Genomic DNA, 17,250 nt, shown 5'->3' with positions numbered 1-17,250 from the left:
CGTGATTGTAAGGCTATTGTATTCAAAAATTACTAATATCTCCCAAAATATTGGTCCTATCAAGTTGCTGTTTTCGATAGTCTGTTCCTTGACCAAAAAATCATAAGTATGCCAAACTACAGCAGGCAGCTCTGTCCGGATTTTGTGTGAATCCCCAGACACACATATACACATGCACAGAGAGGCCACCTGGCTTTTATAATATAGACTGGCTCCACGGTTGAGGAGCTACATTAATATACTCATACACATTCAATGATATTTAACTTAATAAGGAGTCTTTCTACATATGAGTACTTTAAGTATAGATACTTTAAAGTAGGCTACATTTCACTTCTAATAATCTCTGCTCTGTGGTATTGTGTTTACTTAAACTCTAGAGCAGGTTGAGTACTGAGTACTTTGTCATCACTGCCAACAGTTGGAAGAACAATGAGGTTAATTTTAAAACATGCAAACTATTAGCAATACAACTAGAATTTTGATATGAGTAACAGTACAGCAGGTTTATAGTAATACAACAAAGTTGGAGATGCATCACCACCTCTGCTTCTTTTATGCAATGTCTCCACAGTACAGATACTATCAATGCAAAGAAAGAATGTCCACTTGAGTTTAGGTAAAGGTATACTTTATTTGCAGTGAATGAGTAATGCTGTTCTTTGTCATTATCATAAAGGGAAAAATGTTAATTCTAAAATAGGTAAATATCTATGAAATTGAAATGACGTGAATGTTCACAGAGTGAATCTGCACTCTAAATTCCTATTTAAATACATAGTAATGTGGTAGAAGTTTTAAAAAGTAAATGATTTATATATAGAAAAATAATTGAGATGTATTTAGGTGGTTGTGGACAGTGGCACAATATAGTTAGTATGTATTTACTTAATCTATAATTTAAGATGTGGGTATGACACGATGGTGTACAACAGTGACATCTTAGCAAAGTCTGAACATATTGCATGTTACTCTGAGTGAACAAGCCTGTTTCGTGCTTCTAGGTGTCATGTCAATGAGTCTGCCTATTGTAGGCCTCAAGGTAATTTAATAGTGAAACTCATTTGTGTGGATTCTTATCCCACATCTAAGTTGAAATGTCTGAACACCACACGGACACTGACATTCACAGCTTTTTATTTTTATTTTAGCTCAAAAATGTAAAACTTTTGAGGTTGTTGGGCACAAAAGGTGAATTCACTTAATGTTCAGTAAGAGTCCACAAACAGTTAGCTAGGTGAAGAGGTTTCTTTCTATCGAAGTGGCTATGCACACTAATATCATGCATAGCTATATGCTGCCATGGAAATGTTTATGTTTATGTAGCATGTCTCATAACCTGCAGGGAAACAGAACATTGTGCTTTATTGGAGCAACACCTTATTTGCATCATCAGTATTATATACTGCATAAATTCCTGGTCATAATTTCATTTCACTAACATTGTCATAAACTAGTACACAACCTCGATCCATTTAAGATTATGTATACACAAATAGAGCTTGAATAGTGACCAGAATATGAAGGCTCAAGTAATGTGAAACAATATTTTTTATAAGTTAATTCTATCTGTAATGTAGTTTTGCTATATACAAGCCAAAAACCAACTAGGCAGTCATACTTGTGCATCATGCTCTACTACAACGCACAGTATGCTGAAAACTACAAATTAAGGTTATTATGGTTATAGTTTATTAAGAGAATGCATATTTACTACTAATGTACATCAGTGCTTCTTTGCACTTCAAGCTTTAGCAAGGAGTATTGCTAAGTTTTCTCAACTTTTAAACAATTGTTTTGAACTGATATTCATACATTTCATTACATCATTATTAAAGTTTAATACACTGACTTTTCATGACAGTAACTAAATTATACTGAATTGAATTTAGGTAGTGGACTATTTTGACTAAAATGTAATTTCCTTGTGCATAAAACACTTGTGGCCTGGGAGCATTTCCTTCTGTGCATTTGGGTTATTATGGACAACCAAATGAAGCAGCATCATCATACAGCAGAAAGTACTAATTGTATGTCAACTCAAATAAACATCTATGTGTCCTCCAAAGATGAAGCCTGTCAAATCAGCCAGTCATCTTTAAGGAATCCCAGAGTTTAGATGCAGTGGTTATTAGGGACTTTCTACTTCATTACATAATTAAGGCTAAATTAACCAACAAGCACCGATAAAATCCCCTGTTGAAGAAAATACTCCAGGCTAAATAGATTTATACTTAAGTGGAAGTATTTTGACCTTCAAGAAACTTAAAGGGGCACTTCAATGACCAAGTGTTGTATTTCCATAAACTTTAGGAGCTAACCATAAAAAGAAAATGAACAACAGAGGGTACCTCAACATTAACTTTTTTTTTATTATTAATTTTTAATTGCAATATTATTTAAAAAAACAAAAAACAAAAAAAAAACAAATGCAGAGTCTACATTTACATTATACTATGTTTTAATTGGACCATAAAGCTTTAAAACCCATGTCAGAGTGTAAAGTGGTTTTCACATGCCATTCAGGATATTTTAAGTAAATCCAACTTTAATATATAAAATCATTGAAGTGCCCCCTCAGTGCAACCAGAAATGATCATTTTAAGATCATGAGTTAAGCAGGGATTACCACTAAAAGAACATGGTGTTCCCAGACAGTAGTCGACTTAAAATAACATCTACCATTGTTTTCAGTTACCTACTAGCTGCTCTTGAGGGGCCAGTTAGACTGGACAATAACTGTAAATCCTTCAGAATACAGTTTGTGCAAGTTTAAGAAAGAGAATAATACAAAAATTCCCAAGAATCAGAAGGGATCAAAATTATGTTTGGCTGTAAAACTAGCCTTTAACCCAGAAGATTGCTTTGCCCTGCTCAAGTCCATTTGAAGTCTGAAGTCTTTATCAGAAGGCGAGATGAGTAACATGTTCCTGCAGCTTTGAGAACAAGATATCCAGCACTTCCTTCCTCCAAACAGTTATTTTGAAACACACCAGAAGACACTAGTGTGTTTTAAAGCAGAACATTCTTCTATAAACCAATCCTTTATTCATACACATACACACAGGAAATCTGTGTACTTGCATACTTGAGTTCACTACTGCTAAACAAGCTTAGAGATGACACACCAACTGAAGCCATGCATTCTGTATTTTAATGTTACAGCAGAAAAGGATTTAGTTATTTGAAATAGGAGCTTGTTTTGTGCTTGAAACTCTGAATCTGAAGTCCCATTCACCAACACACACACACACACACACACACACACACACACACACACACACACACATACACACACACATAAACCACTCATACATTGTGTTTACAGCACAAGGACCCACTTAGCCTGTCTGATGTTGTGTTGTAAGGAGGGATTTGTCCTAGAAGATCTCAGCGCACTGGCTCCAGTCCTGTCTGTCTTTGGCATCCCAGTAACCGCCCTTGTAGATGTAGGTACTTTCTCCTGTTGTGTCATCTATCCTCTTCTCAAACCACAGTGGCTGGTATCCCTCCACATCTTGCCCTAATTACACACAATCAATGATCATATCATATCATAGATAATTAACTTTCAGTTTCAAGTTTTTTTTAATAAGATATAAATGTAATTTTTGATGTTACCAGTACTCAAAGTGCAAATGATGCTGCATCAGTATAAGGCAGAATCTCTACTCTCTTTGTTGATCTTGGTATCTTTGAACTCACCATCCTCCAGGGCCTGATTAGCCTGTGCCTCCCTCCGTTTCCTCTCCACTCTCTGTCGCTCTTCCAGACGCTGCTTCTGAGCATTTGCTTCATCCCACAGACCTGCTTCCATTAGCCTCTGGTCTGGCCTCAGACGGCTATCTGTGGGGGCAACACCCTCTTCGGGTTCATTCAAGGTCAGAGCCAGGGAGGAGAAAAAGTGCATGTTCTCTGCATTATCCCTGGAGAATGAGAAACAAAACATGAATTGAGAGATTTTTAGGCTGAAATGTCATGTATAGGCTTTAAGATATGATATATTGCATATTAGTTCAACACACGGAAGAGGGTATTTCTTCCAGAGTAGTTTGGGCTGAAGGGTCTGATAAACCATCTTTTGTTTGCCCTCTGATCCTCCACAACCTTGGCTGCTGTCTACAATTTTGGCGCTCTCCATTTTGTCATCCCAGGTTCCAGACAGGATGTAATGGGCTGTGCCCTCTCTGTCCTCTACCACACCAGTTACCTAAGACGCCATCAGGTCAGAAGACAGGAAGAAATCAGGTGCACACACAAACTGGGCCTGAGATGCTGACATATTCACTTGTTTTTTTCTGTAATGCGATTTATAAACTGGCTCTAAGTTCAATCGAGTTCACATACAAGTACAATATTAGGGATGATGACTTACCTTACGTGGGACTTCTCTGGAGAAGTAGCTGTAGGGGGAGAATTTGAGACGGCAGGTGTCCTTGGTAGTGTTGTTGACTATTTCAATGTCTCCAGACTGAGCGACACATGGCACAAAGTCAGCAAGAAAATAGATGCTTTATGATATGCATGATTGTTCACATTACTTCCCGAAGTGATAGAACTTACACAATATCTTTTACATCGACAATTGAATTGTTCTTTTTAACTTGATTTAGTTTGAAAAATGTCAACTTTCACTCACAAGTACCAAGTGCTGTACAAACAGTTAAGATTAAACCTCTTCTGACTGAAGAGGTTTCTATCTCTTCTATCTGTTTTGTGGTAGGGCAGAAAGCATGGAATCAGATCTGGTCACAAGGCCCTTTTTCAGTCTAATCGTTTTCAGTCTGTTACATCCAGATTAACATGCTTTATAACTGAGGCAGTCTCCATTCATTTGGTGTATACTGCCTCATCCCTTAAGCACAACTGTTTTCTTTGTCTATATTGCGTTCATTTGAAATATATGCGTAACTTTGGTTCTGCTTAGAGATCTGTGATCTCAGCAACTGTGTGTTTCATGATTGTTCTAGATTACCACACAAGCAGAGTCACCATCAACCTCGTGTAAAGGTTAAAGGTTAACTTGCTTTATTATCCCTGCAGGGACTCATTTGTTGTCTGCATTTTACCCATCTTTATACACACACAACACCTAGCATTAGGTTTAGCAATTAGCATTATGTAGCCCACATTAGGTACCTCTGACCTGCCATTGAAGGCACTTGGGGACCAACCCCAGAACTGAACTGTGTTCAGGAGCATGGAGAGAACAGGTAAAATCAATCAGTCTGACTGAGAAATGAAACCACTATGCCACTGTCCCAACCAATACGTATGTGTTATATGTATATCATTCTGTAATAAAAGCTTAAATCTGTGCTCTGCCTGCATTTATACCACTTTATCACACATACTGAGCTAACCATGAGCCAAACACACCTGATCAATCCAGAGTTTGCCCACAATAATGTTATGAACAGTTGAGGTCACTTTACTCCACACATAATGGTTTCCACTTGCATGGAACTGCAGGTGAATGTTTCCTACACAGAACAGAAGAAAAATATATTGATACATTCATTTTATTATTGTTATACCAGACTACTGTGTGAACTATTAAATTATATGAATTGTAGTGATACTGGTGATAACTTTTTACCAGTGAGAACTTTACAATGGATAACTTCCTGAATACATACCTAGAGGCATCACAGAAATGTATTTCCCACGAAATTTGCTATCAATAGTGATGTACTGCCACAGGGTCCATCCTCTCTGTGACGTCACATGGTGAGCAGCAGCTGGTGGGTGATGACTGACCTGAGAGTGAACAGCAACAGACACTGTGAGCAGGGAAAGTAGTGACAGCATACTGTGTTTACCTTTTCCTCATGCTCTGGTTATTTGCTTCCTGTAAACATGTTAAACAAATACTTCTGTGTTTAAAATACACCTGTAGGGTTATGTTTATTTCTGTTGAAATAAAAAACAGGATGGTAGGGCTTTTACAGGTTTCAGCAAGGTTACTTTAAACCATGAAAACTTTGTAAGACCACTGAAGACAATTTAAGACCTATCTCTTTTATCAAGCCAGATCTCTGAACTTGCATTTACCCATATTATATGAAAGAAAAGTTAACAGAAATCATTTTCACTTTGTTACATCTAGAATAGCTATATTTTGATGAAAGAAGATACCATATTAGCCCACAAACCAGCTGGCTGTGTTCCAGTACATTCTGATTCTTATCAGCCTGCATGGTTTGCATTAGTGGTTCCATTTTTGTAGTTCTGTCATGGCATAACACATAGTACAATTTTCCTACATATCTAAAATAATCTAAATTAAACTGAACTAAAATGTATGCAAATTCATAAAAGTATCACTCAAATACATTTCTAAGATGTATCAAAATAAAACTGAAGATATTTTAAGGCCTAAAACTCAGATTATAATAAAAAGACTTTTTAACAAATATCTTGGTCTAACCTGCTCAGAGATGGAGCGGTAACCATACTCTTCGAGGCGGTCGAGCTCATAAGTCTCTCCCAGGAGAGGGTTGAAGGGTTTGGCTGTACGATGCACTGTGGTTGAGTAGGAGGACACAGAAAAGGCAGCTACCAAGCACATCTGCTCCAGAGATGAGTCACAGCGAGCCGCCCGGTCCAGAAGCTCGCTGTACTCTAAATCCTCAGACAGACGCTGCAGCATCGACAACGGCTCATTAAAGTTTACCTGCAATTCGATAAAAGTGAAAACAAATATGAAGATTTAAGATGTAAGATGCAGACAATTTCACTCGTGGAACAGCCAACTCTTAAAACTGAAAGTTGTGAAATAAAACCTATACTAAAATAAATGTGTGTTTTGTATTTACGGGCATAGGAATCTTGGACAGGTCTTTGCCAATACAGTTCTTCATGATGCTCCACAGGTTGAGGGAATAATTTGGTTTGTCAGGAATACGGCTGCGTCTTGTTCTTCGTAGCTGCATATGGTTTGCGACTGAGGTATCCTGAATTAAAAAAGGAAAAACAGTCAGATCAGATCTTGTTTAGCATGTGAACGTCTGGTAAAACTTCTTATCAAGATGCAAATATTTACCCTCAACTAGCTGCTTATTAGTATTCATAGTAGTGGCATATTAGCGCTTTATTCATCATTATGAAGCCTTAAAAATGCACCATTTTATTATATATCAATAGAAAGTACAGATCTAAATTACAAGTAAGTTACTTCGCTTTAGACTGGGGAACAAACTCTGTATTAGAAAGACTTGGTTCAACATGTAATATTTGCATGTGGGTAGTTTGTGATAGAGTCTGCACACTGTTGCTGCTGTTAGGTCAAATTAATCAATTCACCAGTAAGCACAAATAAGAACACAACTGATGGAAAACTGTTAAAGTACTTGTTATCGGATATTAATAACACATTACAAAATAAGGCACTAAGGATTTATAAACCCTAATAAAGAGGCAATAGCCTACTAATATACTAAACACAACAAAAAAAACTACTTAATGTTGCATATGCATACCTTAATATAACACATTATCTAAGTTGCACATGTGATGTTATGGGAGTTTTTAAAACAATACATTTACTTGATCAAGAAGATGCATGAATGGGACTTACATTCTCGTTGTGAGTCCATTCACTGGGCATTCCTCCACTCATCATACTCTGATTACTCCCTGAGCGCCTAAAACATAATTCAAGTACACATCACCTTCATAACTGTGATGTTTCATATAAAATAAACCTCTGGGATTACACTGCATAAAGAGATGACGTCTCACTTGTGCTGTATGCTGCCAGTAGCTGTCACAGTTATGAATGCAGGGGAGTCCTCCATGGCATCAAAGAACTCTGCTTCATCGTTCTCATCACTTGCGTCCCCCTGCTGAGACCGCTCCACGGCTACAACAACAAAAACAGGACAATGGGACAAGTAAGACTGCCTTATGCCTTCAAATATATAGCTTTTATAGCATATATAAACATAGTATAGAAGCCCTGCTGCTGAATCAGTGCATCACTGCTAACAGCCAGAAGAGGGCTGTAATAAGTCTATCAGTGTTGAAAAGGACATATGTGAAACCTAAAATGGTACAGATTACTAGTTACCCTGTTACAATATAAGTGATGTAACAATGTTAACCCATAAAGACCCAGTGCTACTTTTGTGGTACTTTCAAAATGATTTTTTTCTCTCCATTTAACCATTCTTAAGTAATTTATCACCATTTATTGAAAAGACAAAAACCTGGAACTCATAATCGACTTCAGAACCAATAAGAAAGTACATTCTCCTGTTTACATAAACAACACTGCTGTCGAAAATGTCAATAACTTCAAGTTCTTAGGCATCCACATTTCTGATTCACTCTCCTGTTCTCTTCACATCAGCAGCATCATCAAAAAAGCACACCAGAGACTGTTGTTTCTGAGATGTCTGAAAAAATATGGTATGTCAACAAAAACACTCATCAACTTTTATCGCAGCACAACAGAAATCCTCCTGACTGGCAGTATACTGGTATGGTTTGGGAATATTACATCACACGACCACATACTCCTGATCAAAACAGCAAAATCTAAAATCATTGGAGCACCATTATTACCATCACTACTGCAGCAGGAAAAAGGCACTGGGCATCATACAGGACACAAGTCATCCCGCACACAGTCTCTTTTATTATCTACCATCAGGAAAGCGTTTACAAAGTATCAAAATCCGGACTACTCACTTCAGGGATAGTTTTTTTCCTCAGGCTACACAGTTGCTGAACAGCAGCTCTGCCACAAGGAGGTAGCTGGGAACCTGCAGCTTGACTTTCAGCTTTTATAACTGTATTTATTTATTTAGTGTTTTTACATTACAATAGGAGGGCTAGTGCTATTTATTAAGTATTTTTATTGTTGCTGTGATTGTTATTGTTATTTGTTTGTTATTTATATTTCAATATTGGGCAGAGAGAGAGCCAGGGCACACTGTGTTTCATTGCCATGGTACTTGTACCCTGAACGCACATGACAAATAAACTTGAAACTTATTGTAATATTATCCTCTATATTTTGAGGGGGTTTTTGTGTAAATCATGAGCTTTCCTACATTCAATTTACTGATCATGTAGATGTTCATAAAAGTTCATATTAAAGTTGAGCCTTATTATATCAAAAACAGAGAAAACTGAAGAAAAAGTGACTTTTTCAGCAATGATATCAATAAGTGAACTTAACCCCAGTGTGTCCATCCACTGTCACTGATCCAACTCCATGGGTTTACTGGTGAATCAATGTTGTAGAAGATGACGGTGTTTCCACAGTAACTATGGAGCCTCTGAATGTCCAAATGGGTCATATCCAATGACCATGAAAAGACAAAAACCTGGATTTTACATCAATTATGCCCATGTTTTAATAGGATTAGTGGTTCAACAGTTATTAAATATTATAGAATAGTAGATGCTTTTTTCACCAGTGGCTGTTTGGGTCTTCAGGGGTTAATAATGCAATTTATTGTTTCATTACATTTTGATTACTCATCTGTCTAGGCTCTGCTGACCTGCCTTCTCAAGAAGCTGGCAAAAGACTCCATTCATACTCTACATATTACTGCAGAAACTGAGTCTTGTATTTGTCACTTTTCTTTGTAAAGTACTTTGTTTGAAAAGTCCTGCATAAAAATATGAATATTATACAATTTTTATATTTGGATGTCACCTCTATATGATAACTGTCATTTAGTAATTTAAAGGTTTATTCATATCTAGCTATGAATTTGCACACGACAGCCAACTGAATACTCCTTCAGCCTTCACCAATGTAGCTGCTAAAACACAGGAGGTCACTTTTGGTGTGCCTATTTTGAGCTTTGTTTAGGGATAGGGATGTCCAACTAAGGTCCTCAAGGGCCGGCATCCTGCATATTTTAGATGTTTCCCTCTTCCAGCACACATGACGATCATTATCAGGCTTCTGCAGAGCTTGATGATAGGCTGATCATTTGAATCAGGTGTTGTGGAAGAGGGACACATCTAAAACATGCAGGATACAGGCTCTCGAGGACCAGGATTGGACACCCCTGGTTTAGGGTGACAGCATTGCTCCTTAATGCAGGTTCCACTACTCATATAACAGAAAAACAGAGAACTCTGTTTTGACTGAAGAAATATGGCAAACTCCAGGGACACAACCCATTCCTTCTGTAGATATAAACAGCTCATTCTAATGCAATGTGATTATACACTAATGAAAACAGAATTATGAATGTTTTATCCCATTTCTGCAATTCTCTGACGTCCCCTTAAATCTTACACGTCAGACATATAATTACATAACATTGTAACATGTTATTTACCACCAATGCTGAAGACTACACTGTTTTGTCTGTTACAAACAGAAAAATCGATGAGTGATGAGTCTCACCTGTATATGAGGTGGGATTTTCCCTCCAGGCTCTCTCTAAGCTGTTATGCTGTTTGGCCAACTGTTCGATGGTCTCCTCCAGATGGTGACGCTGTTCTCGCTCATGCTGCAGGGCCTTTTGCCACCTTTTACTGTGAGATTCTGCCACGTCCAGAAAGTCACGACAAGCCTGAGGTGTGAAAACAACACATAGCAAAAAGTCCATACAGAACCCCTGAAGTGCATTACCTCAAAAAGAGACATTTCAATTTATGAGTCTTCCATTTATAGAAGTTACATTCACTGAGCCTTGAACCATGCAAACTCACATTTATCATAGCATTGGAGGTGATTCGGAAAAGGGTAGCTCGCTCATTCACAGCTTTTACTTTGTCCGTGCTGTCACAGTTTCCACGCAGTTCTTCGAGTTCACTGAGGGAGCGCTGGAGGGCGGCACCGTGCTTTCCTATGAGCTCATTACAGGTGCTCAGGTCATCTAACTTGCTGGCCAGAGTCTTGAGCACCCCTTGGGTTAAGGCACGGTCCTCCTGCGGTACGGGACCTTCATCTCCTGAGTCATCTTCTCACAAGACAGAAAAGAAAAGCTGTACATGATTCGTGTAACTTAAAGGCTGCTATGGTATTGTTAAAGGCTATTATGTATGAACAATGTGGTTGTTTACTGATGTGAAAAGATATTCTTCAAAATCTAAAATTAAACTAACACCAACTGAGAAAGTGTCATTTAGAAACAGAGGGGAGAGGATAATAACACTTCACACCCTGATTTCCCACACCCCTTCCTTTACAAGATCGGAAAGCTGTGAATGAACACTGTTGCCCTGGAAACGTGGGACTGTGCAGTCAGGAGGCTAGGCTATTTTTAGCAGTAGAGGGAGAAAAAAGATGACGCACTACCCTTTTCCTCCTTTCTTTCTCTCTCTGCCCCATGTTGGCATGAGATGAGCCATCAGTCTCAGGGATTTTAGAAGCAGAGCAGGAAGACAGGACTCATAAACAAGCACCATGAAAAAAAAAGATCCATAGCCTTTAGTTTGTATAAATCCTTGAGACTAAAATAGCTAACGTCTGTGTTAGATTTTCACTCCTTGGACAAAATAAAGATTTAAAGTTTTCTTTATCTCTGTAGGATTGCTGTTTTATTTTTTCACTTTATATTTTTTTTCTATTTCTATTTTCATTTTTATATAGCCTAGCTGTGAGATGCAGTCAGATAGAAACAGTAGCTATCTTATGCATAAATATGAACAGATTCAGCCCGGTTAAACCCAGGTACCTTCACTAGATATTAAAATAAACTCTAAGGCTTTCAATACTGCTAGTCCAAACAATGTGCTTGTAATAACAGACATGCCAGAGTCTTTGGGTTAGAGAGCTAATAGGGCTCTATTAAACCTCCTCAGTGTTTAAAGACCCTCTATTTAAGTGACTTAAAAAAGAACAACAAACACTGCTACAAATTTAGATCATGGCAGGCAGTTAATAATGTCTACATTAATGATATGGTTTTAAAATTCCAAAAAAAAAAGTCTCCATCATGTGTAATGATGTTTTCATTTCTTTTTTAGGTCAAAACATATCTAATCTACTTGAAGAAACAGACTGTATGTGTAATCTGTAAAATCCAGAGTAATTTGACTGAATCTAGGCCAGAGTCCAATGAGTGCCAAAGCAGGAAGAGAAACTACTACACCCAATTAAAGGGGAAAAGAAATAAAAACAATCAGGGCAAACTGGATTAATAAAGTCTCAGGAGGAGAAGATTACAAATTAGAGGATAAAAACTCCTGCAGGCATTGGTAGTGGTTTCATGACCCACATACATGTGCATGTCAGTGCTTTTTGTATTTTGACACTTGACTATGACAGCGAGATCGGGCTTGAGCTTCTGTCTAACATGTTTTTATTAAATTAGAATAGACCTCTTTGTGGAACTCATAAAACACATCCTTGAAAAAGTGCAAATGGGGAAAAGTACAGTGGTGTTTTTTGTGTGGTAATTGGGTGGTGGTGTTAAACACTGGACACTGGAGAGTCTGAAACAAATTGGTGACTCATCGTTGAATCATGATAAAACACCCACAGGTGATAGCGGCAAAACTGATATGGACATAGTGTGGGGGAAGAGAAAATCAGACTTTAAAATCAGTGGATGGAATATAATCTTATGCAATCCAGATTAAACAGTTAAAGTCTGATTAATGTATCTGATAAAGCTGGCTGTAGTATGGCTGTAGCTCAGCTGTAACTGCATGGATGTTGTAACCACTTAGTTTACACGTTCATGGATTCAATCCTTAGTTCTGCCTTTCAGTGTTTTTTTTTTTTTAAACAGACCTGAATTTTTAAACAACTAATTTGACAACTACAGCACACACTTTATTCCAGCACTACATTTGTATGTGCTGTATGTACAGAACAACACATGGTGTACTATTAACATATGGTATTTAAGCTCTGGAAGACAAACTACTATCACCATTATTCAAAAATGAGATAAACTTACATGCATAGTCTTGGTAAGAGGCAAAGTTCTATGAAGAATGTACTAACACAATCAACAACAAATAATTTAGTAACCATGAAATAATCAGCACAGTTATAATTTGTTTCAGAGCTGTCAACACAATTTATCAGTCATGGAAAACTTCAGAGAAACACTACCTGAAATCATCTGATGAGGTTTAACCTTTTATATCCAGGTTGCAATTTTAGCGGTTTTCATCACTAGCAGTGTGTAAAAGACCATTACTACACAGTGACACAAACATATTAACAGACTGACTAATTAGACCACACACAGTCGTCGTCTACATATGTTAATGCTGTCTGCAAATACATGATTTACATTTTGGAGATGCAACCCTCTTAATCAGCATGAGGATGGGTTGAAGCACACTGTTCCTGTGAATGAGACTCCTGCCAGCTTATTACTGACAGAAAGATCCAGCTCCACATATGTCAAATTGATGAACTCAAGACTGTTACGACAAATATAACCCTGTTAATTTTTCACTCTCACATCTGAAAAATCTAAGCAGCATATTTACCATGGATCTGCACGGAAAAAGACTATATCTGAATTGCCAAACTTGGTGAACTCAATAAACATACACACACTACAGCAATTACAAGCACAACAAAAGCAAGAAACCAGCAGCCACACACCCTCTATTGCAGTCTTATCAAAGTCCTGTTCTTACAATAATAGTCAAAACAGTACTTACAAGGTGACCCTCATTGAAAGGGCTGCCCTCATCTCTCCCTATTGTCCACAAGGTGTATGGCGAAAAATATTTTCAATGAAAATCCTCACACCCTCCTGCTCTATTTTTTCCCCCTCCTTCTGCCCGAACAAGAGGAGGAGTCTATACACGAAGGTCATTTCATTCAGATCTCACTGTCGTCATACTGAAGGAGACAGGGAGGGAGAAAGGAGACAGAGTAGGAGGGAGGTAAAACTGCCCGTCTCTCTCTCTCGCTCTCTCTCTCTCTGTGGGTGTGTGTGTGTTTGTGTGTGTGGATGTAAGAGGGTGGGAAAGGAAGAGAGAAAACATTTACCCACTGTGCATCTGTGTTTCATATTTTCAAAGATTCATGAGAAAAAAAACGAACAGCAACATTTATCTATCTTATCTCATCTTATCTTATCTTATCTTATCTAGTCTTATCTTATCATACCTTATATTAAGGGATTGGGGTCATATGTGCAGTAACAAAAAAGCTAAAGACATAACAAAGGATTATTTAATAGTAGCATGATTAAATAAAGATTCCAGAATCCCATCACACACTGCCCCAACTGACCATTTCTACCTCTGTATCCTTAACAACACTGCCCCCTTCTGGCCTTTCTATTGCAAAACATTTGACATTTTTAGGATAAAAATAAACAAATATGCATTCAGGTAAGTGGAGCTTGGTTGTGCGAGTCTGCATTGAGGTTACGGCTAAATTTAGGTTGTCTGCCTCAGATTCTAAGGCTCAGCTGAAGTACAATTTCTAGGACATTGGAATGGTGGATGCGTTTGCTGTTCTGGTGCTGCATATTTTAACAGGGGAAATTATTTCTTTGTACAACATTAAAATTTAAGTATTACCTGAATGATGCATCAGGAGAGTGGCATTGGCCTTGGCCTGTTGCAGGGCTGACACCCAGCGCTGACACTCCCCCTCAGAAGTGGCCTTCAGGTGATAGCTTCGGCCTCCACTGGTTAACACCAAGTGGCAAGTGTCACCCACCTCAATGTGCGCTGTGGCCAAGGGAATTGTGCCACGACAGGTGTGTGCCATCTCTGCCTGAGTTCTGCATGGAACAAACATAGAAAGTCGGAAAGGGAACAAAAACATCATTCAGTGTGAAACAAAAGGATGCAGCTCAGATCTGTGTTAATGTGCTCCACTTTGGAACTGGGTTAGTGGTTTTTTTTAATTGTGTTAAGGTGTACAACTAATTCTGACGTGTGACAATTTAAAGACCCTACTTTAAGGAAGCACAAAGTACTATGATGCATTTACTGTTATTTATTGCTCTGGCTTTATTTTATTTCATACTATCTTTTTTTATGTGTTTTTATTGTATTTTATTTATGTCTGTTTTTTTATTGTTGAGTGGTTGTGAGCAGCTGACACCTGATTTTCCTTTGGGATTAGTAAAGCACTATCTTATCTTATCTTAATTTGCTGTGGTACATATCTTGTTGAACATTTAGTGATACTGTTACAAATTACAATAGTTTAATTATTTCATTACAGTTTTGTTGTGATTTTACGGTGAAAAATAATTTGAGGTTGGAAAATCTGTCATAGTGCACCTCACTTAGCTAGAAAATATAAAACTACTTAAAAATAAACGTTTTACATATTGTTCTAACATAGACTAGCTTGTGTCAGGATAACTTCCATATTCACCAAAAATATCACAAAGCAAGTAGATTATGTGTTCAAACCCGGATATCTATAGAGATTAAGTTGTTAAATTTGCTTTTTTATTAACTAGTTTTAATAAACATAGCTTGTAAATCCATTTATTCTTTATCTATATGGTGTACGGTTATAACTTTCAGCTATGACTCAGGTGATTTTAGTTTAGGCGCTAACTAGGACACCCCCTCTGAATAAAGATAAAATATAGAGTTTGATTTGTTTTATTAAAATAATATTTATTTTTTTGTTTTAAGATTATAATATTTATTTTTTGCGACAAATAACTGGAAAAAAAAAACAAAACAAAAAAACACGACTCTTTAAACTTCTCATGTCAGGATAAAATGGTGACAACTGGTGCCCACCGTCCGTTCCCGTTACCTGTAATAGGACAGCAGGCCGTTACTGAGGACGAACCACCGCCGCTGGTACCCCTTCAGGTAGTTGGTCCATTTAAAGAGCCAGCCTCTGCAGGTATCCAAACACGGCAGGTGGAGTCCCGGTAGAGTCGGGGACGGCAAACTTTTCACCAGCTCGTTCATTTGCTCCTCTTGGCCGGTTACCGGAGAGGCGGACAGTCGGTGCAGTTTGGTCGGAGTTGCTGTCAACAGCTGTGCGGTTAGCTAGCTGCACCGCACTGGCTCCTCTGCTAACGCTACCGTTAGCTTGCAGCTGCTGTGTGAGGTTATGTCAGTCCCCTTTAATACACTGAGATAGTTTGGAAATATTACGCTAAATGTTAAGCCGGGATGACAGAATAAAGCACATCACTGCACTGCAACTGTACGGCCGTGAGAGAGAGTAGGACTGCGTGAAATAAAGCCTGTGGATATGAGAGATGTGAGAGAGGGGGGATCATGATGACGTCCTTATTACAGGATTGTAGCATATGGGTGCAGGTTTGTGTGTGTGTGTGTGTGTGTGTGTGTGTGTGTGTGTGTGTGTGTGTGTGTGTGTGTGTGTGTTTTATTGCATTTGCTACGATTGTGACAATAATGAACACATGGGGATTCCTTCTAAATGAGTCACATTGCAAGAAAAGTTAAAAAAGAAAATGAAATTCAGGGCAATGATTTTTAAATTAATCTTGCAGTATTAACACACACACACACACAAAAAAACTTTATTAGATAGAAATAAGAACTAAAAAAAAAAATCCATATAGAGGTTATCACAGTGCCTCAATTTTTATTTTTTTTATTTTTTGTAATGGAATCAGGTTTTGAAGATGTTAACATCAGTCAGTGCGGAAATTGAAGGTCAAACTTGGAGACAGCACATTGGCTCTGACTGTATGTTACATAACTGGAACATAGTTGCACAGAGAGATAGAAGACACTAGAGCGCACTGTTGCTTTTTTTTGCTGTGCTTTTAAAATGTGCATGGAATTAATGAGTGTAACATAAAAAGAGAGCATTTTTAAAAGTTTGATGACAACATGCAATGATAGACACTTTGTTCTTACACAGTAATACTTCTCAACACATCTCACTTTGGGACCCATGTTTTCTCATAACCATTCATTTAAAATTCACTTTTATCAAATTGAAACCAAACAAATTTCTTATTCAAAAATGGGAACAAAGGCACATTTGCAAGACTGTCATGAGCTATTTTGTTTTTACAGAACATACGCGTTTGCATCACTGTATTCAGAGCATATTAGTTAAAAATAAAATGAGTGAACATCTCAACTGCACAGTTGTGTTTGCACATAAAGTATTACCCAAGGAATGGACTGTTTTTATCAGTGCAATTGCGCAATTCGGAAAGATGGGCTTCGTTGTTTCTGTTTTCACACATCGCACAGAGGGATCTGAGTCTCTTTTAGTCATCATTGTTTTAAAGTCTAAATTTAACATTCTTTGGTCACATGTGCTACATACTGCCTAAAGCTACTTAAGACTGAAGACAGCATCCGTATTATAAGAAACAAAAAAACAAAAAG

General features: G+C 37.7%; 1 protein-coding gene across 1 annotated transcript; it reads right to left on the bottom strand.

Moving 5' to 3' along the window:
* Nucleotides 1–1,125: 1,125 nt before the first annotated feature.
* osbp2a (oxysterol binding protein 2a) lies at nt 1,126–16,166 on the bottom strand. The gene is made up of 14 exons (XM_030148993.1): nt 15,683–16,166; nt 14,476–14,681; nt 10,684–10,934; nt 10,376–10,544; nt 7,744–7,864; nt 7,580–7,646; nt 6,819–6,956; nt 6,431–6,676; nt 5,640–5,760; nt 5,380–5,483; nt 4,376–4,471; nt 4,026–4,210; nt 3,706–3,926; nt 1,126–3,523 (listed from the first exon to the last, which is right to left on the bottom strand). Exons 1-14 carry the CDS (start codon nt 15,841–15,843, stop codon nt 3,381–3,383), a joined length of 2,229 nt encoding a protein of 742 aa, XP_030004853.1. The 5' UTR covers nt 15,844–16,166; the 3' UTR covers nt 1,126–3,380.
* Between the last annotated feature and the right edge of the window lie 1,084 nt (nt 16,167–17,250).

This window comes from Sphaeramia orbicularis, chromosome 12 (assembly GCF_902148855.1).
Source record: "Sphaeramia orbicularis chromosome 12, fSphaOr1.1, whole genome shotgun sequence".
Lineage (NCBI taxonomy): Eukaryota > Metazoa > Chordata > Actinopteri > Kurtiformes > Apogonidae > Sphaeramia > Sphaeramia orbicularis.
Note: the sequence above shows the minus strand (reverse complement) of the source record. Positions and strands in the feature narration are given on the sequence as shown.